This window comes from Haliotis cracherodii, unplaced genomic scaffold (assembly GCF_022045235.1).
Source record: "Haliotis cracherodii isolate W230 unplaced genomic scaffold, xgHalCrac1.p SCAF_5, whole genome shotgun sequence".
Taxonomy (NCBI): domain Eukaryota; kingdom Metazoa; phylum Mollusca; class Gastropoda; order Lepetellida; family Haliotidae; genus Haliotis; species Haliotis cracherodii.
In genome coordinates, this window is record NW_027266308.1 from 13,264,208 (window position 1) to 13,290,719 (window position 26,512).

Genomic DNA, 26,512 nt, shown 5'->3' on the forward strand with positions numbered 1-26,512 from the left:
AGCCATTCCTTATGATTTTTCATATGGTTGAATAAAGATATAACATAAGTCAACTTCAGTGTATGCATGACCAGATATCTAAATATGTTTTGCCAGGGCTATGGTAAAAATGTTCCAATCAGACATTTTGAGACATCTCCTGAGAGCTAGAGTGGGTACCCGGGTAGGGTCAGATAATAGGGGGGCGGGTACCTGGGTGGTAAATTTGGACTCGTCCCAGCCCTAACACATACCATGTTCTTCAAATCAGATTTACAAATTGTCTCCTCCAAAATATCTGGGTTTGGTATTCTAAGTCCTCAACAGTCATTTCTCCTTATATTGATAGCAGAACCTTGGCTCCAGTCCCAGGAATAGAGCCATTACACAAGCTGTCAATTCCCAGATGCTGGGGGCAGGTGACGAACATTTTAACGAGATTGTCTCATTACCCAGCATTCCTCTGTGGACTCGTTAGTCTCTGTGTTGCACATGTGAAATGTATACAGGTGCCCTTTTAAGGAACATTTTAGAGAGGTGTTATTGCTACTGTTTAACAAGGACCTTGACTGAATATAAAAACACTCTGGCTGTTGTTTGCAGTTATTTAAGCAGTGAATCCCAACTTTCCGAGGCAGCGTTAGCATCTTGCAACGGAATGTGACAGTCCGAGGTTGACATACTGCTCCAGTACCTCTGGGACACCTATCATCCTAGACCCCATTCCACAAAGTGTTCTTAGTGCTGAAACTGTGTAATGCCCATTCTTCAACAGAGGCTGCTGAGAGACATGGAACTAAGATTGATTTGTGCATATGGCCCATGATGGCCCATTCCACAAAGTGTTCTTAGTGCTGAAACTGTGTAATGCCCATTCTTCAACAGAGGCTGCTGAGAGACATGGAACTAAGATTGATTTGTGCATATGGCCCATGATGGCCCATTCCACAAAGTGTTCTTAGTGCTGAAACTGTGTAATGCCCATTCTTCAACAGAGGCTGCTGAGAGACATGGAACTAAGATTGATTTGTGCATATGGCCCATGATGGCCCATTCCACAAAGTAATCTTAGTGCTGAAACTATTGTAACATGTACATAGACATATGATGTTGGTAGTGCTATTTGTGGACAGTATCCTGGAATTTTATTCATTTTGATTTGATCTTGTTTATGTCAAGAATATATTCTTGACCACAGATTGTTGACATCTCCCTGAAATTAAGGTTTGAGTCTCTGTGGTACAATTTAGGTCCATTCTTTGTAGAGTATCTTTATCAAAATGACTCTCCTTCACTCCTTACGCAATATTGAAAATCTCAGTCAGAAAATGAGGTGTAAACTATTGTGGAAGTGTGGTTTTACATACTAGTGGTGTGGTGTGGTGTGGTGTGGTGTGGTGTGGTGTGGTGTGGTGTGGTGTGGGGGTGCACTTTTGGTCTTCGGCAGCATGATTCCGTATATTGGTGCATCCTTCAGAACTCCAGGTTTGCCTTGATTATGATTCTTGGTTTGACAGATCCACAGCTTGCATGTTTTTAGTCAACACCTGTGGAAATCCGGGTAGAGAATTGGTACTGTGGTGGTGTACCGTACGAGGCTCTGTAGTACTGTGGTGGTGTACCGTACGAGGCTCAGTAGTACTGGGGTGGTGTACCGTACGAGGCTCGGTAGTACTGGGGTGGTGTACTATACGAGGCTCTGTAGTACTGTGGTGGTGTACCGTACGAGGCTCGGTAGTACTGGGTTGGTGTACTCTACGAGGCTTTGTAGTACTGGGGTAATGTACCGTACGAGGCTCGGTAGTACTGAGGTGGTGTACTGTACAAGGCTCGGTGGTACTGTGGTGGTGTACCGTACGAGGCTCAGTAGTACTGGGGTGTTGTACTGTACGAGGCTCGGTAGTACTGGGGTGGTGTACTGTACAATGCTCGGTAGTACTGGGGTGGTGTACCGTACGAGGCTCGGTAGTACTGGGGTGGTGTACCGTACTTCCAAAACATGGTTTATGATTATGTATTGATATATCCAGTCATTATTGTTATAAGGATGTGTGGGGAAAGTACTGGGCGTGGTGGCACCTTGGTCTGTCAATGGTTGGGGATGATTGCCTATTACATACACAGATCTATAGACAACTATGGTCCGTTTTGTCCTTAATTGCTGCTCATTAAGTTGGGATATGCATTGTAAACATTGGATCATTTCGATGTGGCCGATTCACTGAGTACACTGACTTATCTACATGGTTCAAGCACTTATAGGAAAACCAGGGTGGTGTTGTGATAGCATACTACTGAGAAGGAGTTAAGGAGCACCTGTTTTATGTAACTATAGTCAGATGAAACAATTGTGTGTTCTTAACTTGTTCTGAATAGTATATTTAAACTTTTGCCGGCTAGTGTCAGGATGTGGTGGTTACAGTATGTGACCACTTATTGTATCATATTCTGATGCTCGGGCTATCAACCACTGGTTTGATTATACACTGATATATGGAAGGACGGGTCACTCGTCAGATAGTTGAGATCAGGGGTTTCCTATTCAAATAATTATGTTGAAACGACAAGTTATTTAATTAAACCACCATAAGTAGGACAATACCAGTGGTACGATTCACACACCGACTCAATGGTTCAAGCCACAGCTGATCAACGTGGAGATGGAAATGAAAAACATTAATTCTGATTGAGTCTGTAACGCTACCTTAGCTGCTTAATATCATACACCCTGAATAGTAGAACGTTTATTCCATATTAAGTATATCATTTTTCTCTCTATCACATGTCTGTTTTGGACTTCTGCCAAGATCATGTACATAAGTATGACGAAAATTAGTGAAAAAGCATCATGAGAAAATCTGACCGGTTGTATTGTCTGCATATGCATCTGATCAATCAGTCTATGTCAAAGACAAGCTCAAGTTCAAATATAAGAAAATGCTTTCTGAAAACCTTGAAATCAGCTTTTTATCAACACATTTCTATCTTTACCTGTACATTCTTTGGTGTTATAAGACAAAACCAGTCTAATTTTCAAGTTTTGCTCTTTTCTTACATTATGTAGATCTTGTTGGTACAAAATGGCCCTTTTCATACCACATCTTTTTATTGGATATTTGAAATTAACTTGCATGCTTTCAGCAAGGTATAAGGGAGGTTGGCAACCTGGACTGTCCTCATAGGGCCTGTTGGAGTATTTTATGAACACTTCATACAATTTCTTGAAGCAAATCTTCAGTTTTGGTGAACTGTATGAAAGAGTTCTTGTTTAATTCTGCAGTCAACAATTATCAAGCATTGTCCTGTAAATAATTGAGCCTGGACCAGGCAAACTAGTGATTGTATCAGGTTTTCAGACTATGGGACATTGATCATTTTATCAATCACTGGTTTGTCTGGTCCTGGTGTCCTGAGACCTGAAGATGCTCTTTGCATGTCAGTAAAATGTCCTTGTTGTTTCAGATATAAGACAGTAGAGCATCATGGGTAACAAGAGCAGCAGACAGAAGAAGAAGGACAAGGACAAGAAGGAAGAAGCAACGGAGCAGACCAATCAGAAGGCAGAAGACAAACCAGCTGGTGATGAAACAGCTACACAGCCAACAGAAGATGGCGCCACAAAAACAGACACAGCAGCTGAAGGGGATGGAGGGGGAACAGTAAGTGTGCTATCTGTGTCAGTGTGGTTGTTATACAGAGGGTTGCAGTAATTTGTATTAAGGAGGTGGTTGTTATACGTAGGTGCAGTAACTTACATGCTTCGGTAGTTGTTGTACAAGAATAATGTCATTGTACATACCGACTTCCTTCCATAAAGTGACACTGTTAGCAGCACCTGACATATACTCTGTCTTGGTTTCAGGCTGATGGAGGGACAACGGCAAATAATGAAGTAAAAGCTGAACAGCCAAACGATACGGCAGCCACAGAAACCAAAACAGAGGCAGCACCAGCTCCAAGTGAACCGGAGGCACCAAAGGAAGAGCCCAAATCCGAAGAGCCTCCTGCAATAGTTCAGGAGGAATCCAAAGCAGAAACTGCCCAAGTTGTAGAATCATCACCGCCACCTGCAGCTGAGCCTGAAAAACCAGCAGCTGAGAGCTTACCCGAGCCGCCTCCAGATCCCCCTGTTGAAAAGCCAGCTGAGCCAGAGCCCCCAGCACCAGAACCAGCAACTCCAGAACCTGCACCAGAACCAGCGGCTCCAGAACCTGCTCCAGAACCGGCACCAGAACCGGCACCAGAACCGGCCCCGGAGCCTCCAGCAGAGGATGCCCTACCCCCACCTCCCCCACCAGCGGAGGAGACCCCAGCACCGCCGCCGCCAGTGGAGGAGCCTGCTGCTCCTGAGGCCCCTGCTGCAGTGGACACATCGGCAGCAGCGTCAGAAACACCAGCAGAGCCTGGAGCCGCAGCGGACAGCGAGAAAACCGAGGGACAGAGCGGAGAGACTTCGGCACCAAGTGCTGTGAGTTCACATAGGGATAAAATCAGGGATAATTTGTAAATTATGTTTGGAATATGGTAATAATCAGAATAATAGGGGACTTTGTAAACTTGGCAGTTCTAGCAAGTTGTTCAAATACCTTTGGCTATCTGCTAACTGTACTTTGGTGGTGTGCATCAGTCTGGCAGTGAATGATCACTTAAGTAACCTAGAGATAATGTCACAGATTCACACATGGCACTAGACACACGAAATAATAAATATTTGTCTAGAGCTGGACTGAAAATGGAGCACAGCCACTCTTAGTATTATTCAGAAATATCGAGCCGCATAATCTCTCTTAAACATATGTAAGCATTTAAGATTAATTCACAAGCGTTGAATATGGCTAGACTGGTTGTTCATGTTGAAGATGTGTACAAAGACTGACAGGTTGTATTATAATCCAGGACAATGGCTTGAAGGTGGCGATAGAGTTCAAGTGGGAGAATGGCGGAAGCTCGGTCTTGGTGTCTGGAAGCTTCAATGACTGGAAGGAACAGGTTGCTCTCGAGAAACGGTGAGATCCCATTTCAGTGGAGTTTGTACATGAAAACACCAAACACTACCATGTCCTGTAGGTAGCCTTGTGGCAGACCAGGCGTCCACACCTCGGTTCAGTGTGTCAACCAATTCATGTGTTCTGTTGTCTACCATTGAACATTGCTGACTGTGGTCCAAATTCATACTTGCAAATACAAGCCTGTCTACCCTTCCCCTTAAGAGTCCTGGGAGAGGTAGGGGTAGACGAGTGGTTAAAGTATTCGCTCATCACGCCTAAGGCCCGGGTTCGATTCCTCACATGGGTACAATGTGTGAAGCCCATATCTGGTGTCCCAAGCTGTGATATTGCTGGTATGTAGCTAAAAACACCATTTTACCATACTATTTCCCTGAGAAATATGTTGATTTCCCAACACCAGACAAGCAATTTCTGGTCAGGGTAAATGGGTAGGCATTGAAACTTGATTTTGTTGAAGACGTGCACTTGCCATCATTTCATAATGTTACAATACTGGGTGCACATGCACCAGTGGGGATTCCAGGTTAGATGGGTTGCCAGTAACACAGTAACATGCTTGCCGTAGGACGGGACTAAGCGGTGGTCAGACTCGGTGATGTGACATCGTACCCCGACAGATGCATAGCTATTTGAAAGTGTGGCTGAGTGAGTCAGGTCGCTGACTTTGTGTGCTGCCAGTTAAGTGCCTTAATCTGAGAAGTGCGGGTTCGAGTCACCCAAAAGTACAAAAATTTGTAATTTACTGAGAAAGTTTAATCCCAAACAAAACATGTTACATGGAAAAGTGTGTAGACTCCAACTTCTTACAGAGACTGTTTCATACATTATTTGTCAGTTTTTAAAATAAATAGAAAGTTCACCTTCTCCAGAGTAAGTATTGACAAACCAGAAAATATTTGGGGATGAATTTAGAGGTTAATGTCAAAACGACCTCTTCTTTCAGGGACGACTTGTTCATAGGCTCACTGGACCTGCCAACAGGAGAGTATTTGTACAAGTTCCTGGTGGATGACCAGTGGCAGATCAACAAGAACTTGGTAAGCAGAGTTGCTTCCCTTAGTGTGCCAGAATCTGCTGCTCATAGATATGACTATCAGATTCTCCTTAAAAATGTGATGTTTGTCATCGCCATACCAGTGTTAATTGGTTTTGCCAGAGTGGTAAACATCAACGATCTCTAATATTTGAGTTTTCTCCTTCGTAAGCCATAACACCATGATAGAATTGAAATACTGTAATCGGTGTTAACCTCACTTGGTCAAAGTGGGTCAAAGGTGGCGAAGCAGTTCATGGCAGTGCAACAGAGTATTGTCCCTTGGCCCAGCCAGCTACCTGTCGTCATTAAAATCCCTGAAACGATCTGATCATGGTCCATGCATGTCGACAGCCTCCGTGGTCTAGTGGTAGAGTGTCCGCCCGGAGAGTGGAAGGTCTGGGGTTCGATCCCTGGCCGCGGCATACCAAAAGACATTAAAAGATGGAACTTTTTGTTACCCTGTCTGGCGCTCGGCATTAAGGGGTTAAAGCAAGGACTGGTCGGCTCGGAGTCAGTATACTGTGTCTGAGTGGGGTATTCATGTTAAACTGCGGCATGGTATCTCAGTGGGCTAGCACTATAAATCGGCATCAGTCCGGTCTCTCTCTCTCTCTCTCTCTCTCTCTCTCTCTCTCTCTCTCTCTCTCTCTCTCTCTCTCTCTCTCTCTCTCTCTCTCTCTCTCTCTCTCTCTCTCTCTCTCTCCCACACACACACACACACACACACACACACACACACACACACACACGTGTGCATGCACGTTGCTATATAAGTGCAATAATCTTGGACGCGACGCTAAACCAAATTTCACCTCGCCTCACCTCGCCTCACCTCACCTCACCTCCTCAACATCATAAACATGTTTGTTTCACCAAAGTGGTGTGATGCTGTCAATTTGAATTAAATTCGTCTCCTAAGCTACGTGTCCTGATTTAACTTAGATCCTGTTTGATATGGCCTTAAGCCCAACTGCCGTAGAGTTGTGTGTCTAAGGTTTTCACTGACTGGGTATTTTCCCTTTGATGTATCATTAAACTCCAATCATATACATTGAGAAGCCATTCTGTGTGAAGATCTGTCACCCCTCCATAGAAAGTAATCGATATGATCAGTAAGAAATGCAGCAGAAACATTTTAGAAAGTGAACATCTGATTTGCCCATCTTCCATATAGATTGGGCAGTCAAAGTTCTCTCATAGGTCACCACATCTGCAGACTCAACCTTCTATGGAGAGTTTGTGAAATCTTCATGCCATTGGTACATTGTAAACTGACTCTTATATTTGAATTGTCTGTTTCAGCCAACCAAGGCAGACGCTGAGGGCCAAGAAAACAATCTGCTGGTTGTGACAGCCGCCAGCTAGACAATGGAGCGACAATGGCCGCCGCCACCGCCGCGTGTATATTCTAGTACTGTTGTTACTGTACATGAAACTTGGTACATATGTTGGTGCTGTAGTCATTTGGTGGTCAATAGAGATACATTGGGACTGATTTGTAAAACACAACATTGCTATGATCACTGGTAAAGGGGGACTCAGCTGGTTGAACATATTAGCCAGTTTATTCCACGTCATTTGAACACCACTTTGTCTGCTAACTCAAGTTTGATATGGTAACATTCAATAGTCACCCTAAGAAACAGACGTGCTGCATCAGACTTTGACAGGAAGTGGACACCAGGCTATGGTGCATTGTCCTTCTTTAACCAGTAGATCATGACTTTCAAATCCTGTGAAGGGTTTTTCGGAAGTTACGTCAATGATGTTTAACATGCTATCATCCTATAAACAAGTCTCAATATATTTCAATGCTACTTTGAAATACTATCAGTGTTCACAGTCTTCAAATGATTTTCTTTTTACAAAATATTTGATTATTTTTTTCTGTGGGAATTTCTAGTGATATTACACCAAAAACTACTGATATTATATTGTATGCTAGTCCAAAATAGCAACAATGTTCTCCTGACATTCTTGTCATTGATATTTAAACAAGGCCAATGATTCAGAATTCAAAAGGTTTATGTATTGTTTTAGATCGTGTAAATATTGTGTAATTATTTTTCTGTGCGTGAAAACTGTGTTCAGAACAAGAGGTGATGCTCTTCTATGCAAGATTTGTTACAATCTGGACAAGACAATGACGAACGGGAACAGCTGTGAAACACAGAAAATCCCATGATTGAAGTCTTCAACTCTCTTTGATTAAGAGCCTGTCAACTATCCATATAAAATACATTTTTCTATCGACAATGCTTAGGTGCAGACATTAAGATACCAAGGCGTAAGGGAGATAACTCTTACAGTACTAGTCAAGCAGTTGACTAGATAGTCTGCTGTTTCATGCCATGAAAGAGATCATATCTTGCATTGTATGTAATGGGTATTTTCAACAATAACAAGGACCAACTACTGTTTATCAGTGCTTGATGCACTACATCACCATAATGGGAACAAAAGTACAGTTAATTGGATTTATTTTCATGAGAACATGTGGCATTGCCAGTTTTCTATTTTAAATAATTTTTTACCAATAAACTTCACTATTGTATGACTATTTGTAAATCTTGTATGATTGAAGCTATTTACCAGGTATTCATTGGCACAGGCATGCTGAAAAGGGTTACTCTCTTATGAATGATCACTAGGATATTTCATTTTGTTAATATATATTTGCATTTTGTCTTGTTTTCAAAAGTGTTCATAGTTTAGTTCATTTGTAGCCTGTTCATAAGTTTGCTAGCTCACAATCAAATTTCAATGCTCAACAATGTTTTGATAAGTTTGCTTTATTGGTTGTTTTGTTTCTATTGTTAATAATCGACACTGCTCATTACTGACAGTGCTTAGTGTGTTGGACATGGGATCTAGTCAATACGAAGCAGGCTGCTCAATGGTTTAGCCTGGACTTATGCTTTACCAACCTTATACAACACATTTCTGCAATTTTATATATTGTCAATTTGTGAGATTATTATTGCATGCTTTATCTTTTGAATTTGTAGCTTTAAGACATTTTATACAGCAGATTTCACCTGCCAGCACTCATTATGCATAATAAATTGCTTGGTGCAAAAAAAGGGTTTGTGGAATAAAATAAACATGCCATATTTCATCAGACAGTAGTCTATGTGTGTATTTTTAATACCATGGCAACTATCAAACTTGTTCAAAAATGTTCAAATTGACGTCTGTAAGCAAGAATTATTAAATCTGTTCCAAAAAGACTTTTATCACTATTTTGTTGATTTGTTGTATATATTAAGTTGCAAACTTATTTTCGAGATGTTGGGGAAGAGATGAACAAGTTTGATTGTTTAAGGAGACGAGATTCGGAGTGACAGCTTTAATTATCACCACCAATCACTTGTTTGTATACATATAAAGGTTTTTGTTTTTGCATCAGTCATGGTTACTATGGATACGGGACCTTTCTCACAATCACAGGTCATCCTACACTATCATGTTTCCATTATCAAGCCAGTATACTTTCATCTTGGTTGAAGGGGCAATCAATGTTTTGGGACACTCATTTCATTGAGGTGTTGAAGCATATTGTTAATGAGTTAAAGAACCACACGATAAAACCAGCGTTTCTATGTACTAAACATGTCTTGTATGGGCTGCAGAGCTTTTCTACAGCGCATTTCATATAAGCTTATTCTAGTCGTTACTGCAACCTTTTAACTATGCACTACAGCCAGTTTGTTGAATTTGGGTTTTCTTTATCAGTTTTTCTGTTTCCCATTAATTAGCTGGCCTTCCGATCAGAATTCACAAAATCTATATGAATGGGAGGAGGTTGTGTATGGTGGCAGATATTTTTAAGTGGGTTTTATGTTTCAAATTGAATTTCAACACAGCTTGATGCAAAACCAGCTTTTTGTGGGATAGGATGCCTAGAGAAGTTATCCATTTCAATTTTTGTAAGTAACATTCATATATGTATGGATTGTTATGTATGAAAGTGTATATTCAGTGCTCCTGTACTAACTGTGTATATTCATAACCTGGGTCTTTTCAGGGTAGTTCAGATTGACCAAGTCTTATGTTGCATACCTTGAGATGGGGGGCCACCATTTGTGAAACAAAGGGAGGTTACTCTACCCACATGAGCATTCGATCAAGGACCAACTAACTATTCTGTAATGGCCCAAGTAAGGATGTTAGAACCTAGGTGATGTTTCAATGAAATGTCTGGTAAGATGTTCTATACATGTTGGTGAGTCAGTATCAGTTCATTAAGCCTTTAAGCTATAATTCTGAAAGATGAGGCTTGAAAAACAATGTTTGGTAACTTTGAGTTCTGAAAGTCTATTCCTTACCGACCATTGAACTTTCAATATGGCAAGTCTATGTGATTTTGAATGAATTTACAGGACAACTGAATCTTTACATGTGTTTTCTGAACCAGATGATTAAAAAATAATAAATTATTGCATAAATTTTACTCAAACCAGGAATTGAAAGACGAGGATTTCCTCGAGTGAGCTATTGGTTTGAATGGTACAAGGAACATAATTATAGATTGAGTTTCTTTCTATATTTGATCTCGATGTGTACATATGGGTTGGTAGTGAGGATCTTTTAGTGCAAATGTGTACAAATGTATGCAGGCTTTCTCAGACCAGCACGCTAGTGTGTATCAGCAGAAGTTGTAGCAGTGTGTATTGATGTCTCATCATGCAATTTGAAAATGGACAATTTGACATGGGAACAAGTATTGAACCAAAATGTGACACCTTCACCATAACCGTACTAACACGGTGAACATTCTTTGAATATTGTGTTGAGGACAATTATGCAACATGTTAGCAGCACACTGCCATGGAAGAGAAATATTTCCCCAAATATCTGGTTACTTTGAGACATTTCCATGAGAACATTTCCCGGGCAATACCGTCAGTTCTTGAAATCATCTAAAATCACAGTTTCTCAAGAGTGCTATTTTTCTATTTTGTTTGAAATTGTTCTGTACAAAATTGAGGCAGCATACCATTCTTGTAAAAGTAGAGATATCTCAAAGTAGCCAACCTTGGAATCTTGCCAAATAAGAAACAGTATTTTATATAGTGTGGCTTATTTGTAAACAACAGTTTGTCTGACAATCAAAGAACATTACGCGTAAAAGCATAGGTTAACAAATTTTTAGACAAATGGTTCTTATTGTAAGTTTACATTAATGTTCTATACATAATCTTATAGAAAGTGTTTTTGATACAATATATAGTGTCAGTGTTTCGTCTGTCACAAAGGTGTTGCCTGATGATGTTGAAGAACAATAACTGTACACAGTTCATCTTGCATGCTTGTCAACCCTCAGATATTTGTGTTTTGTTTCAATTTTTAAAATACTTTTTGCAAAGAAACTATTTATTCTGGAAGTAGTGATGACCACATTCGATTTCTTCAAGGGTTCTATATGTGAAGCCCATATCTGGCATCTAATTGCAGAAATTATCACTAACGAGAGGTGTGACACCTAACTCACTGATGCTCAACAACAGTTAGGTTACTGTAGTAGATGGTGTTGCAAATGCTCTACCAATCTGTCATATTATTTACTGTTATGCTCAGTATCAACTCGAGTAGACAAAATGAGTTATACCTACCTTCAGATTAACAGTTGCATAGGAAGTATTTTAATAATGATTTGTACCAATTGTTTCAATGCCAGATGGAGAGAGTAGCCTTGTAGTTCACTCAAAAAAAACCAATACTTATCCTCTGAGGAGACAATTCTAGGCGCCATGGTATCCCAACACACAGACACTGAGCCCAGCAAGAGGATCAAGGAACCATATCCTAATATACTCTCATGCTGGGTCCAGCAAGAAGGGTCAGGAGGTTGTCAGTGTTGGGGTAAAAACTATATCCTTTGCTCATCTGTAGGTGTTGATAGAGGCCTCTGGCTGTAGCACGGTTGACAAGTGTGTTCAGATTGTTACTCTCATCATCCATCACAGCTTCTGAACTTGTCTAGGACTTTTTGTATGAACTGTTTTTGCCTCACTCATCTATCCTTGTAAGCACTGTATGTCTGTCTGTCGTATTAAAGTGAGACACAAATGTTACCTTGTTGTTATGTATCGGTGATCCCTGGGTGGCCTCTTGCCGGGACATTGCTTCCAGTAGCGCAGGACATTGCTTCCAGTGGGGCGGGGCATTGCTTCCAGTGGGGCAGGATACGCTGATCTTTTCGCAACCACCTGGTATCATCAATGGACTCATTTTGAGCAGAGATTTCTTATGATAATAAAAGGGTTTTATCGCTTTTATTTCTACATATATGAAAGTGGCATAAAACCAACCCATTAGACCCTAGGCCCACTTGCACAAAGCGATCTTAGCACTATGACTATTGTAAGCCTATGTTAAAGTATGGGAGTTAAGATCATCTTAGCGCTACGATCGCTTTGTGCAAGTGGGCCCTGGTCAACAGATCAGTGTGCATTCCAAATGTGTTCTCAGCTCCCTTAGGAGTGTCCAATCCATACAGGCTGTTCAGCATCCTCCCTGGCAACCATGAACAGAGGTACCTTCGAATAAATTCACTTGCCTAAGAGATGCCACATATTTCATAACCACTGATTCAGAGGGGTCCAACACCTGCCCACCCTCACCCTCAAGAGTCCAGCTTGTTCTGCTTCTCTTTGCTACCAACATTCACCTAACTGTGACTGACCCTTTTCTCAGGACTACATAATCATACAACACATTACAATCCCAAGACCGCCTCCCTTGAATAAGACCAGGGAGAGGGAAGGTCGATGGTTCCATACCCAGGTGCGTCGTGCCAAAAGACTTTAAAAGATGTTACTTGTTGTTACCCTGCCTGGAGCTTGGCACTAAGGGGATAAAAACAAGGACCAGTCGGCATGGCGTTGGTACACTGTCTTAGTGTGAATGGATGTTAAAATGGTACATCCATGCTCATGTAAGTGCAATAATCTTGAATGCAAAGTTAACCCCACTTCACCTCACCATCATCAAATGGATCGGGTGTCCAGTCTCTGTGTCTTGGTTGAATGTATGTACCCAGGTGGAGTGGATCGTTGCTCACAATATCGACCACTGGATTGTATCGCCCAGACAGGATTATTTACAGGCCCCAGTCACAGCTGGATTATGGATTATTGCTGAGTGGGGCAGGGTTAGACAAGTTACAAACACATTGCCAAGATCATCACAGCAGGGTCTCCTGCTCCAGTTGAGAAGTAGTTCCTTCATAATTAAAGGGACCGCCTCCGTGGTCTTGTGGTAGAGCGTCCGCCCGGAGAGTGGACGGTCCGGGGTTCGATCCCAGGCCGCGTCATACCAAAAGTCGTTAAAAGATGGTACTTGTTGTTACCCTGTCTGGCGCTCGGCATTAAGGGGCTAATTCAAGGACTGGTCGGCTCGGAGTCAGTATACTGTGTCTGAGTGGGGTATCCATGTTAAAATGCGGCATGGTATCTCAGTGTGCTAGCACTATAAATCGGCATCAGTCCGGACTAGTACAAGCAGCCACACACACATACACGTGCATGCACGTCTCTATATAAGCGCAATAATCTTGGACGCGACGTTAAACCCAATTTCACCTCACTTCATAATTAAAGGGGTGCCTGGGTGGTCTAGTGGTTAAAGCATTGGCTCGTAAGAAGACCCTGGTTCGATTCTCCACATGGGTACAAGGCATGAAGCCAATTTCTGGTGTCCCCTGCAGTGATAGTTGTGGAAAATTTATCAAAGCCACGCAAAAACCCAACCCACTCATTCATAATTGAAATTCAGCTTCATGGAGGTATATCTTTGATTGTTTCATTACGAAGAGTTTATTCAACACTTGGTGCATTCAAATTTAATTAAGCAGTCTAAGAGTTAAGGCTAAGGTTTTTTAAATATATAATTTGGTTTATTGATCAATTCAGATCTGAAATTTACTTGGATTTTGGTCGTGTTTTATGCCGCACTCATCAATACCCCAGCAATATGAAGGTCTGTAAATAATCGAGTCAGGACCGGACAATCCAGTGATCGACATTAGCAACGATGAACCCTGTCGAGTATGATAACGAACCATTTAGTCTCCTCCATCGCCCAGCATACGAAGTTACTGGGGACCAATTCTAACCTGGAAACCCCATAGGGTGTCTTAGTATAAAATGAGTTTCTATAATCGAGGCTTGCCTGGACTGAGTGTTCTATACAGCGTCTTCTCCAAGCTGGGCACCCGTGAAGATCCGGGGTAGAATAGATCTTCAGCAACCCATTCTTGCCGTAAAAGGCGACTATGCTTGTCGTAAGAGGCGACTTACGGGATCAGGTGGTCGGGTGATATCAATCACTGGATTGTCTGGTCCAGACTCGATTATTTACAGACCGCCGTCATATAGCTGGATTATCATTGACGTGTATTTCAGCATTTTATTTGTATTTCGACTGTAAAAGTTACGTGTTGTGCATGTATATTTATGACCTTTTGGATCGTATTGTTACACAATTTGACATCTAGTGTCGCAAACATTCCTAAAATGTCACGTGAGCTATATATGGCTTCACGTCATGTATTTGATCAACAATAATTTAAGTAGGTTATCTGTGTCTATATTCTTTAAATAGATCAAGTCAATGTAAAACTAAATCACTGCTTGTAGTATTTCTGCTTTGTTTTTAGCATTGTTCGGATGCATTATATTTAAGACTGTTAAGAAATCGCATAGTTTAAGCACTCACATATCTACCATATACGTGATATGACTGGTTAATAAAGGCAAATTCATTTTAATTGTGTTGGTGTCGAGTGGTTGAAGTTGTACGTGATCTGAAGGTGAGCAACGCACTTGTAGAAAGCAACAAATATAGAATATCAGTCTGCAGAACATTTGTTGTTAATAAAAGCAAAGTTTATAAAACGCAATTAATCCCTGTTTTTTTCCAGGAATTTGTAAAATATTCGATTGTGATTGGTCAGTCACAGGTTTCAAATAACAATAACCAAGGGGCGGTCGGGTAGCCTGGTGGTTAAAGCGTTCGCTCGTCACGCCGAAAATCCGGGTTCGATTCCTGACATGGGTACAATGTGTGAAGCCCATTTCTGGTGTCCCCCCGCCGTGATATTGCTGGAATATTGCTAAAAGCGGCGTAAAACCATACTCACCCACTCACTCGCAATAACCAAACCTGATTAAAACATCTAATTTGACGACTTAAAACGTACTGTTAATCATTTTCTGTAGGCGGTTTGAAATAATATTACGATTATAGGTTACAACATAGAGAATTGCGGTCAATACGATACGTTACGCAACACGTTTGGTTGCAATTCAATTTAGAGCTTTTAAATCGCCAGGAAACCTTATGTAACATCGAAAGCAGTGTACGTTTATTTTCTAATTTTGAGGTTTAGAATAACAGCACATCGTGATATTTTTTACAGAAGGTCACGGCTGGTGAGTTGAACATCTGTCCAGTGATAAGCCCAACTCACGTGAGCGGTGCCAGAGGTCATGGTAACTGAGGTCACACTAAGACTTAGATCGTGACTTGCACGTACTGCTCGACGAAGATTGTCGTGAATAGTCCAGCAGGTGCTTGTAGTTTTAAACTAGTTCTAATCCGTGTCAAAGGTTGGACAGGTGAATTTACAAAAACACAGACATTCATAGATTACAGAGGGATTCCACTTGCGAAACGATATTCACAAAGAAATTATGTCTAGATTTCAAATTACTTTCTAAACTAAGCGTTTCCATTTCAGGTTACATCTGTGAGGTTTAACTTGATTTTGACATCTATAGACTTTTCTAATGTCTACCTATATACCACTTTATAGTGTCTCAGATCGCGGTATTTAAAGAAAACGAGGTGCTCAATGTGAAGCCCTTTTCCCTCTACATTCACAACATAGTCTCTATCAGAAGTGTTTTGCTTGTGTTGGGTCCGACGTGGCCCTCGGGCTGTCAAAATCAACTTTAAACACAAGGATGTATCATCAAATGTGTTTACATCTATAGATTAGTATTATATCTACCTATATACCAAAAGAATAAAAGTTCCTGTGACACCAATATTTGAGTGTATTTTTCAAACAAGTAAAGTTTGGTTTTCAATATTGTAGTACATGTATGGAATCAAGTCACACAAAACACGCAACTGCTACAGAAAAGCATGCATTCCATGCAAAAGTTGACTTTTATGCAAGTCCCTGCATTTCACTACCAAGAATGGGTATAAAAACATATGCGTTAACGGGATTCCATATGCATGGTTTAGCATCGGGCTGACAACAACCACTTAAAAAAACAACAAAATTACGCAATTATTCAACACTACGAAAGGCCATGTACATGTTTGGGGTGGATCTGTAAATATTTGGGGCCGGATCACCATGACTGCTATTGTGCATGGAAGGGTCACCGCTGTTTACATCCTTACAATACACCACAAACATGTCCTTTTGATTGTCATGTTACACCTAATCCTTCCTTTCTCGTATCCTCTTTGTATTTCTGTAATTATGTTATTTTACAATATCACCTACTTTTTTTAACGCCGTACTCGGCAATAGTCCAGCTGTAAGACGGCAGACTTTAAATAGTCATGCCTGTACCAGTATAAGTTGTAGTAGCCGTATCAGCAGTAGAAGCAATAGCAGCAGCAGTAGTAGCAGCAGTAGTTATAGTAGTAGTAGTAGTAGCAGCAGCATCAGTAGTAGTTTAGTAGTAATAGCAGCAGTAGTAGTAGTAGCAATACCAGTAGCAGTAGTAGTATCAGCAGTAGAAGCAATAGCAGCATCAGTAGTAGTAGTAGTAGTAGTAGCAGCAGCAGCAGCAGCAGTAGTAGTTTAGTAGCAGTAGTAGTATCAGCACAAGCAGCAGTTGTAAATTCCATTTCATATTTAATAACGGCGGACGTATAAAATAAGTTACTGTAAATCCTCACGTTCGCTTTAAGTCATAACGACCTCTTTCAATAAATTGTACGTGTGTCAGTGACTGTTGTACCCAAATTGATATTAATAATACAAAATCGTACACCACACGCACACATACTCACAAAGAGTTGGGTTTTTTAAATGAAATTCAAACATTAAGCAATTGTTCAAGGTCCATTTTGTTTGAAGAAATTAGAAACTCTTTTAGAACTAAAGAAATCAACAACAGCACACAAGGTGCTCATTAGATTCCGGGAAGATCTGCTTCTTGAAGCATGCAGAGCTGGCTCGCCATTGAGATGCCATTAAGATTGTTGCCAATTTGCAAAACGGGAGGAAGAGATGAGTATCACTTCTTTCTTTATCTGCTGCTGATGAAGTAAAGTAGAAAGGCCTCAAACTCCCGTGTAAATGTATTAACATTTACAAATCTATAACATTTTGTATGAACAAAATCCCTTTTTGTTATTTAAAAACATATACATCCAAACATGGTTAAAGGTTCGTTTGCGCTACGATGCCAGTAAAACGTTAGTTAAAGACTTGCTGTATCTATTACTTTTACATATTTGTAATATACTCGTGTGTTTCACCAAAGTGATAAAAGTCTAAAACTTGCACCACTTCGCGTTTTCTTCCTCATTAGGCTGACACGCCCTGATGAAACTGAAATAATATTTAAAACGTTGTTAAACATCGTTCGCTCACTAACACACTCACTATTAATAAGTGTAACTGCATGTTGCAACGTACATACTCCTTATTCTCACCATCGTTCGCTCACTAACACACTCACTATTGATAAGTGTAACTGCATGTTGCAACGTACAGACTCTTTATTCTCACCATCTTTCGCTCACTAACACACTCACTATTGATAAGTGTAACTGCATGTTGCAACGTACAGACTCCTTATTCTCACCATCGTTCGCTCACTAACACACTCACTATTGATAAGTGTAACTGCATGTTGCAACGTGCATACTCTTTATTCTCACCATCGTTCGCTCACTAACACACTCACTATTGATAAGTGTAACTGCATGTTGCAACGTACAGACTGAACACTGTTCATAGACTAGAACATTAAAATAAAATAAATAACCATTCTTTGACTTTAATGTTTTGGAAATGTTAATGGAAGCTGTCGCTCAGAAACATCACAGTTTCTACAGCAGAGTTTGGTGGCTCGTCAGGCAAGGGCTTTCGTCGAAATATCTCTCTTTTTAAAAAAAGGTAAAAATATTTAATTTCTACTACAGTGCAAACGGCGAGGGTAGCAAAAGCAATCAATGCTTCTTGTAAGAAAACCAACGGTCGATATTGAGATGGATAAATCATGTGAATGTCTTTAGGTCAAGTCTTTCTCTGTGTGGCTCAGTACTTACTTATCAATCAACCCTCCTAACGTCTCTGTTATCTTCTAGTTTGGTACTCAGTAAGGGTCGACATAACGTAGAAGGAAAGCTGAAGTGACGCAGATCTTGGACGCTTGGACGGTATGATAAAGACATACTGGGAATCGAACCCTAGATCGCGTGACCCTTAAGGAACACAACCCTGCAGGGAGAATTGCTGTCTCCAGTGTACATTTATGTCGACTCTATGTAATTCAGGCTTACTTTTGATTAGCCCATACTTTTTTTTCTAAATTTGTGTGTTTGGCGGGTGCTACTAAAATGTTTTTACAGAAAAAATAATTTTAAATTATCTTGAAAAAATATATTAAAAAGGAGCCCAGAAACTCTCTCCATTTTCCCTGAAACTGCAGCAATCTAGACTTGCCAACTATTATAGACTCGCATGGGCTGCATTGGGTATGTTTGTTTCAGGGTCTGTATGACAGACTAGGACAGGACACGTTTCCCTATTATCGAACACCCAGTGTCATGACTGATTTTCAGTGATCCATTCATATAATTTTCACCCCTATTTTGCCTCTGCCAAATTAATGGACACTGTTTCGTCGGATAATCGTAACTTGTCATTTTCTGGCGTTGGTGGGGTTTTTTTTACGTTGCAGAGGCAGATACAGGAGTTTTTAAAGGAGTCTTTTTTAATCTCTTAACTTCATTATGTGTAATATATTTGTATATTATTAACTGCACGATATGGCGCCATTCTGCACGTCTGGCCGCTTCACAGTTCGCCAAGTCTTTTTATCTGATGTGTCACGTGACATGTCAGACTGTATATAACGGTGTGCCACGTGACCGGGAGATTTGTGTTAGTGCCGTCATGTTCACCGTCGCAAGCCTCTGCCTCTTGGCCACAGTGGCCCTGGCTCAAGAACCTCATCCCTGTGGTAGGTCATCGTGTTTTCAAGACACAACACTTAATGAATATAACTAGCTTTCAGCTGTTGGGTCGTTATATTTTGTGTCAATATTCCTTTTGTAAATGTTCATTCTTATAACCATACGGTGTCAGTATGTGAAACGTATCTTTCTTGCTAGTAATTATTATGACAATACAAAAGAAAAATTAAAAAAGAAATAGAGCTTTATTTTGGACATCGTTATATTTCAAGGTGAAAAAAACCACACATAATAAACCAACTCATGCTCAGATGTTACTGAATATCATTTTTTAACAAAATGTCTTTGTCGTTAATATGTAAGAGACAGATTCGGACAGCAAGTTATTTAAATATTACGTGTTGAGTGTTCCAGCTAACTAAATGTACCCTAAAACTTGCGCAAGATAATATGTTTCAAGTGTAATGTATTAAAATATTAATTACATAAGCCGTCAAACTTGATATTAAATTATTACTCACTTCTTAAAATTGCAATCCTTGCCCCAATATAAGATGAGTTAATATATGAATGCCATGTTAAAAGATAGAAATAGACGTTACAGAGAGAGTTAATTGTTAAATAAACTTGAAACATTTCGGACATATTTTAGAATCAAAGTAAGTATGTTTCATCATCCCCCCCACACACTTCCACACCTCGAAAAGGGGAACGGCGTTTTTGGTCGACAATGTGTGTGTGTGTGTGTGTGTGTGTGTGTGTGTGTGTGTGTGTGTGTGTGTGTGTGTGCGTGCGTGCGTGCCTGCATGCCTGCGTGCATGCGCGCGCGCGTGTCTCTGTGTGTGTTGTCATATTACGTGAATCTTTAGTACCTGATTTTCTATTCTCTGGTTAATGTTGTCTATTTTCACCTTTCAGAGAGTCCACGTCAGTTCGAAGGAAGATTTTCTATTGTAAGTTTGGTCTGCATTGATTTCATTCATCACACATACCAACAGTCTTAAACAAACAGTAGTCTCCACTAGGTAGAATGTACTTTTATTCGAGAATGAAATTGTGTTTTGATAATGATAGTGGGAGTATTTTGTCCGACATTACAAATATGAGCAATAGATTACGATTTTTCATTATCACACACTGGAAGTTGGTTCATATAAATGTTTTTAAATCTTATTTTTTGTATTTATAGTTTAATATATAATTCTAATATGTCATAAGTCATCATAATGTATCTATTCCCCAAGAATTTTACAAATTGGAAAGATTACATTATGAATTAACATGACATCGATTGCCCTGTTGTAACCATTAATTACAGATGATCTCACTACATAGTTTACAGTAAGCCAAATATCTCTCTTGAACAAATGGAAACCTCTATAAAGCAAAAATGTTAACTCGATAGTAAACCCTTTCTGGCGTAGATGCCACTGCATCCAGATTAACCTTTATTATTCTCCATTCGAAACTTCCCGTTCGATTTCAAGATGCAGAAATCAGTTGTGCTGATTGGCTGATTAGAAAATACACCCCACGTGACATCACATGGAGCGTGTGTCAGATCGTTGTATCGCGGTGTATCGGAGTTAAAGATCTGACTTTGGTGAGTTTGCAATCATCCCAATGTGTTTTATTTTCAGTACGACAACGACAGGAATTTCCGTGCGTTTGGGCGCTTCGCTTATGATGACACAAACAGACGTTTCCGCGAGACTGAGGAGATGGAGATCGGACGTGACCGGGAGTACTACGACAGACTGTACCTCCACAACCTGGTGAGCTACATCTACATAGGAACACACCTTCTCAACGACAGATATTGTTAAAAAAAACGACTGCATGTTTATACATATGTATATGCAGTTTTATGGGTATTGAAGTCCTGACCTACGTGAAGAGGTCATGTAAGTATTCGTCGTTAGAGTAAGTCCCCAGCAACGTTAGGGTAAGTCCCTAGCAACTTATGAGTAAGTCCCCAGCAACGTATGAGTAAGTCCCTAGCAACGTTAGAGTAAGTCCCCGACAACGTTAAAGTAAGTCCCAGCAACGGTAGAGTAAAGTCTCCAGCAACATTAGAGTAAGTCCCCAGCAACGTTAGAGTAAGTCCCCAGCAACGTTAGAGTAAGTCCCCAGCAACGTTAGAGTAAGTCCCCAGCAACGTTAAGGTAAGCACCTAGCAACGTATGAGTAAGTCCCTAGCAACGTTAGAGTAAGTCCCCAGCAACGTTAAGGTAAGTCCCTAGCAACGTGTGAGTAAGTCCCTAGCAACGTTAGAGTAAGTCCCCAGCAACATTAAAGTAAGTCCCCAGCAACATTAAAGTAAGTCCCCAGCAACATTAAAGTAAGTCCCCAGCAACGTTAAAGTAAGTCCCCAGCAACATTAGATTAAGTCCCCATCAACGTTAAAGTAAGTCCCAAGCAACATTAAAGTAAGTCCCCAGCAACATTAAAGTAAGTCTTCAGCAATCTTTGCTTGTCGTATGAGGCGATTTAAGTGAGTGGATTGTTCTGCTCCCCGGCGTGTTTTTATTGCGTGTCATAGTACCCACGCGTGTCTGTAATGCCAGTCACTGGATTTTCTGGTCCAGACTCGATTATGTACAGACCTCCGTCTTACAGTTGGAACTTTTGCAAACAAAAAACAACAACTGTATCATGAAGTGTCTGTGTGTCTCTCATGTAGTTTGTGAGTCCGTAAGATGTCTGCATATGATTTGATATGGTAGATTGTATGGAATTAGTCATCAACGACGTAGTGATGATGATGATGGTGATGATGATGATGATGATGATGTATTTATACGCTCCCTGTACTCTCTGTAGAACCTGGAATACCGTATGAACCTGCGCACCCGTAACTGCACCGTCAGCCCTCTCACGCGTCCCTGGATTCCATTCGCTGTTCCCCAAGACGCCAGATTCAGAGGCGAGGGCGTCATCGGCGCATCTGGCATCCCCGATGAGCACGTGACCATCGCTAACTTCGACGGCACAGCTGACGGAAGTGAGTTAATCTGGTGTGTCCTACAAGTTTAAACGTTTACGCCACAGACAAATCGGGCGTAAAACAAATATATTCTTCAAATACTATACTGTTTATTATTAGCATAGCATAGCATAGCATAGCATAGCATAGCATAGCATAGCATAGCATAGCATAGCATAGCATAGCATAGCATAGCATAGCATAGCATAGCAAATACATTATGTAAATTTATTTATTTTTTCAAGAAAAGAAGGGGCGTGTTGTAGCCTAGTGGTTAAAGCGTTCTCTCGTCACACCGAAGACCCAGGTTCGATTCCTGGGTCTTCGACTCCTAGGTTCGAAGCCCATTTCTGGTGTCCCATGCTGTGATGTTGCTGGACTATTGCTAAAAGTGGCGTAAAAGCATACTCACTCAAGGAAAGAATTTATAGACCAGAATATACAAACATTAATATCAAAAACATCTAAAAATAAAGAAATTGAAATGTTTACAATTTGTATACATGTGAATGGTGGTAACCTTCCAGATCCCTACTTCATCATTGCCACCGTCGAGGACTGCGTGCCTGTCACTGCTGGCTTCTTCAGCAACAGAACCGGCGGTGTTCTCAGACAGTGAGTTGCCATCATCACTTGATTTACAGTCGCGTGTTAATCTTTTCTTCTTTTCTTCACTCCATATAGGCTGCTATTGGCTGACCTCGCTCAGTGAGGTTTTTCTAAGATCTAATACGAATAATGAATACCAGTGGTCAGGAACAACTTTCGAAGTTAAATTATTTATTGTTGATAAATTCCAATTAAATTTCTGAAACACTACAGATGCGACGATCAAATGTTAATATAACACCTTTATTGAAATACTGGGGGGAGGGGGGCACGGGGGGTACGGGTGGCCCAGTTGTCTAAGGCGCCGCGATTCGCTGTGCAGAGTTGCGTCCCTTGGGCACGCCAGAAACCTATGATTGTGGGTTCGAATCCCTGTTCGCCCCGATTATGTTTCTAGGTTTGTCAGCACCATACCCGTACTCGTGGGTCTGCCGAATTGGTAAACGTCCGAGACCTGCATCACTTAAGGCTTTCCTCCCACATTAAGTTGACACGCCGTGATATGACTGGAATACTGTTAAAAGCGGCGTTACACCCACTAACTCACTCACTAACAGGTCCTGGGATGTAACTGATCAATTTTGTCACATTCAGATCGGCGTGTGTTAATTTTATGTCAATAATAACACAAAAAGTCATATCATGGCAAAATGCTTATGTTGTTATAGCTTTTGTGGTTTCATATGCGAGAATCACTCCCATCCTTTTTGCTTGCAGATTTTACGATATCACTATTGGCCTCCGCGATCCTGATGCATTCATCCCCCCTCAAGAATGTCACGCTGTATAAGCGTCCATCGCGCGAATAACGCCTATTCAGAGTATATACTCACCTCTTTGTCTGATTACAGATTTTATGATATCACTTTGTCCGCCGATGCAAAGGCATTCACCCCTCCAAAGGAATGTCATCCGACTGTCACTGTCTAAAATGTCAAATGAATTTCTCATTCTTTGTTTTTCTGTACAGATAGTGGATGTTTTTGTAATAAAATAGATGTGTTGTTACTGTGCGTTACCACTGTGTATTTAGGCAACCCATGCTTGCCGTAAAAGGTGACTATGCTTGTCGTAAAAGGTGACTATGCTTGTCGTAAAAGGCGACTATGCTTGCCGTAAAAGGCGACTATGCTTGTCGTAAAAGGCGACCATGCTTGCCTTAAAAGGCGACCATGCTTGTCGTAAAAGGCGACTATGCTTGTCGTAAAAGGCGACTAACGGGATCGGGTGGTCAGGCTCGTTGACTTGGTTGATGCATATCATCGATCTCAATTGCGAGGAGCGATGCTCATGATGTCAATCACTGGATTGTCTGGTCCAGACTCGATTATTTATAGACCGCCGTCATATAGCTGGAATATTGCTGAGTGCGGCGTTAAACAACAAACCAACCAACCAACCACTGTGTATTTAAGAGTTATATCACTAGTGATTATGATCTGGACTTGACTGATGGTCTTCATTCACGGAACAGTGCTTGGTTATAAAAGGGGTATATAAACAACACAACAATATAACATAAGCTCAGTTTATATCTGATGCTATTATTCGTCTTTTCTTGTCTCTTTTTTGAAGGGGAGGAGGAGTATTTAGAATATTTGTAAGGATTATGATGAAAATGTACATGATGAAACCTGTAACAAACTGAGTGATAAGGAACGGTCCATTTGATATTCTGGGGGGGGGGGGGGGGGGGGGGGGGGGGGATACTATCGAAAAAAATTAATTGTCCTCGAAAATTCTTGAAAAAAAGAATTATGCCTCAGACAAATGAAAAATAAGAAATTGTCTGCCACAAATATTACATTGTTCCAAGGTGTTTTTCTTAAAACAAAATATTCAGACACGTAGTTTTAATTGTAGGCGAAAAAATATCTGATCTCCATACAAAATCCAAGCACCCCCTACACTGCCAGAAAGAAGGATAACACAGTGTGATTACAATGTATATAAGAATTAAAAGAGTTACAATTTTATGACAGATCGGCAATATTTCAGCCAGTGCTAATGTCCAGAATGTTTTGTTCATTTGAAACCTCCGGCTAATGTAGTCGGTTCCAATCAGTTGTCCGAACACTCAATAACACCAGCATATCTGAATAATACAAGCGACAGGACCCTTCCCAAAGCCACAAGAAATATCTACTAAAAGCAGAGATCATTGTACGATTCCGACTGTATCACGAGCATGTGTTTATGAATCACTATCTAATAGTGATGATACCAGGTGTTCGCGAAAAGGTGAGCGTACCTGCCCCACCGGTGGCACCAGTCACAAACTCATAGTGTTTGTCTTCTAAATCTGGCTCAGAAGCAGGGACACGTGAAATGAAGGCAGCCCTCGTGTTCACCACCACACCACGTGGTGATCACGTGACTGAACGGAATGACACGAGTACAAATATATGAAGGTTACACATCTGTTCTAAAACTATCGTGATAGGTCAACAAAAATATTATTGTGCTGCGACCATGGTAAATTAAAGCGACAAAACCATTTCCATATAACCTTAAACTTAAGAAATCCGACTATATGATAAACATGTGCTGATGAATCACTATCAAATAATGATGAAATCAGGTTTTCGCGAAAAAGTTTAGCTTATCCTTCCACAGGTGTGAAATGTCACAAACACATGCATAGGCAAGTCATTTGTCCTGAAAAAACACGGACCACGTGGTACAATCCAAATAGGGAATTTCATCAGACATCATTCTTGTCACTGGTGCGTCAAATTTGGAAATTTCCTCTCAAGAAAGGTTTACTAAGGCCCTCAACGTCGTACGGCGTTCTTATAAATATTCGTAGAAACGTTTAAACCATATTGATAGCTCAACCAAATGAGTTTAGTACAGCGACTTTGATAAGCAAGTGTTGTTGTGTTGGAGTCTTATCACTGATGTCACATTGAGAGCAGATCTGTTCAGTGTCCACTTGGCCTCCCATTGGGCTGTGTTCACCGAAGCGTGTCCTCCACGACCACAACAAAGGGCAGACAGACATTTTATCTTCGTCTCAGGGCTCTACATCATAAAAAAACATGCATAAAATAGGATTTAAGACTTAAGAATTATTATTATGAGAGACGATACAAAACTAAATGATTATATAGATGAAAATGGTTTACCCATATAACAATAGCTTCCTACGTTGTAATATTAAAAAGCAGGTTCGGGCGCTGAAATAGACCTCATGTTTGAAAAGGACGCACGATTTCTCATTGTTTGACAGGTTTAAAAAGTTGGACACATTAGCCGTTATACTCGTAAATAAAATAGATCTGAGATCTTCGTGTAATTGACATTGGAATAAAACATGTTCTTCATCTTCAAAAATAACATTACAGTTAAAGTGCACTCTGTCTTCAACCTTATATTACTCTATCTGTCTGTTTCGATTCTTAAATGTTTGCAAAGGCAGAAGGTAACTCATGGACATACAGTTTGCATGTACCAGAATGAACATTATTTCTCCATTAAAGTTTCTGCCAGCTTATCAGATTTTTCCACAAGGACATTTTGTATTTTGCTGGAAATAGCTTTCGTATTTAAACCAGTCGTGATGTTAAATATATGGTGTATGTTTAGGTCCGCCAATTTTGCTGAAAAACGTGAGTTTCTATTCCTGTGATTAGCTGCAAGCCTTTCCGTTCTTAAAAAGACATGTTTATGTAATCGATCAGGCATATTTCTAAAACGACACCACTCTGTCAA

General features: G+C 40.6%; 2 protein-coding genes across 8 annotated transcripts in view; both read left to right on the top strand.

Moving 5' to 3' along the window:
* The window catches only part of LOC139444286 (skin secretory protein xP2-like), a 97,825-nt gene extending 85,729 nt beyond the window's left edge, over positions 1 to 12,096 (top strand). For all 6 annotated transcript variants that reach the window (XM_071225216.1, XM_071225214.1, XM_071225215.1 and 3 more), the window contains 5 exons: positions 3,442 to 3,638; positions 3,842 to 4,447; positions 4,876 to 4,985; positions 5,932 to 6,025; positions 7,327 to 12,096. In XM_071225216.1, coding sequence (XP_071081317.1) covers positions 3,462 to 3,638; positions 3,842 to 4,447; positions 4,876 to 4,985; positions 5,932 to 6,025; positions 7,327 to 7,389 — 1,050 coding nt within the window. In that variant the 5' untranslated portion in view covers positions 3,442 to 3,461 and the 3' untranslated portion in view covers positions 7,390 to 12,096. The remainder of the gene's footprint in view (positions 1 to 3,441; positions 3,639 to 3,841; positions 4,448 to 4,875; positions 4,986 to 5,931; positions 6,026 to 7,326) is intronic.
* A 7,053-nt stretch (positions 12,097 to 19,149) lies between these two features.
* On the top strand, positions 19,150 to 23,806 carry LOC139442564 (mammalian ependymin-related protein 1-like). Of its 2 annotated transcripts, none has more exons than XM_071223394.1 (6): positions 19,150 to 19,250; positions 20,122 to 20,156; positions 20,844 to 20,978; positions 22,027 to 22,207; positions 22,717 to 22,804; positions 23,516 to 23,806. In XM_071223394.1, exons 1-6 carry the CDS (start codon positions 19,184 to 19,186, stop codon positions 23,586 to 23,588), a joined length of 579 nt encoding a protein of 192 aa, XP_071079495.1. In that variant the 5' UTR covers positions 19,150 to 19,183; the 3' UTR covers positions 23,589 to 23,806. The 2 variants fall into 2 exon arrangements, with proteins under 2 accessions (XP_071079495.1, XP_071079494.1); XM_071223393.1 differs by having other exon boundaries at positions 23,650 to 23,806.
* Positions 23,807 to 26,512: the final 2,706 nt, after the last annotated feature.

Excerpts from the sequence above, each read along its gene's own strand:
- LOC139442564 (XM_071223393.1), top strand. The coding sequence starts at position 19,184 with ATGTTCACCGTCGCAAGCCTCTGCCTCTTGGCCACAGTGGCCCTGGCT. Across the intron at positions 19,251-20,121 it reads TCAAGAACCTCATCCCTGTG|AGAGTCCACGTCAGTTCGAA; the intron begins GTAGGTCATCGT and ends TTCACCTTTCAG. Across the intron at positions 22,805-23,649 it reads ACCGGCGGTGTTCTCAGACA|ATTTTATGATATCACTTTGT; the intron begins GTGAGTTGCCAT and ends GTCTGATTACAG.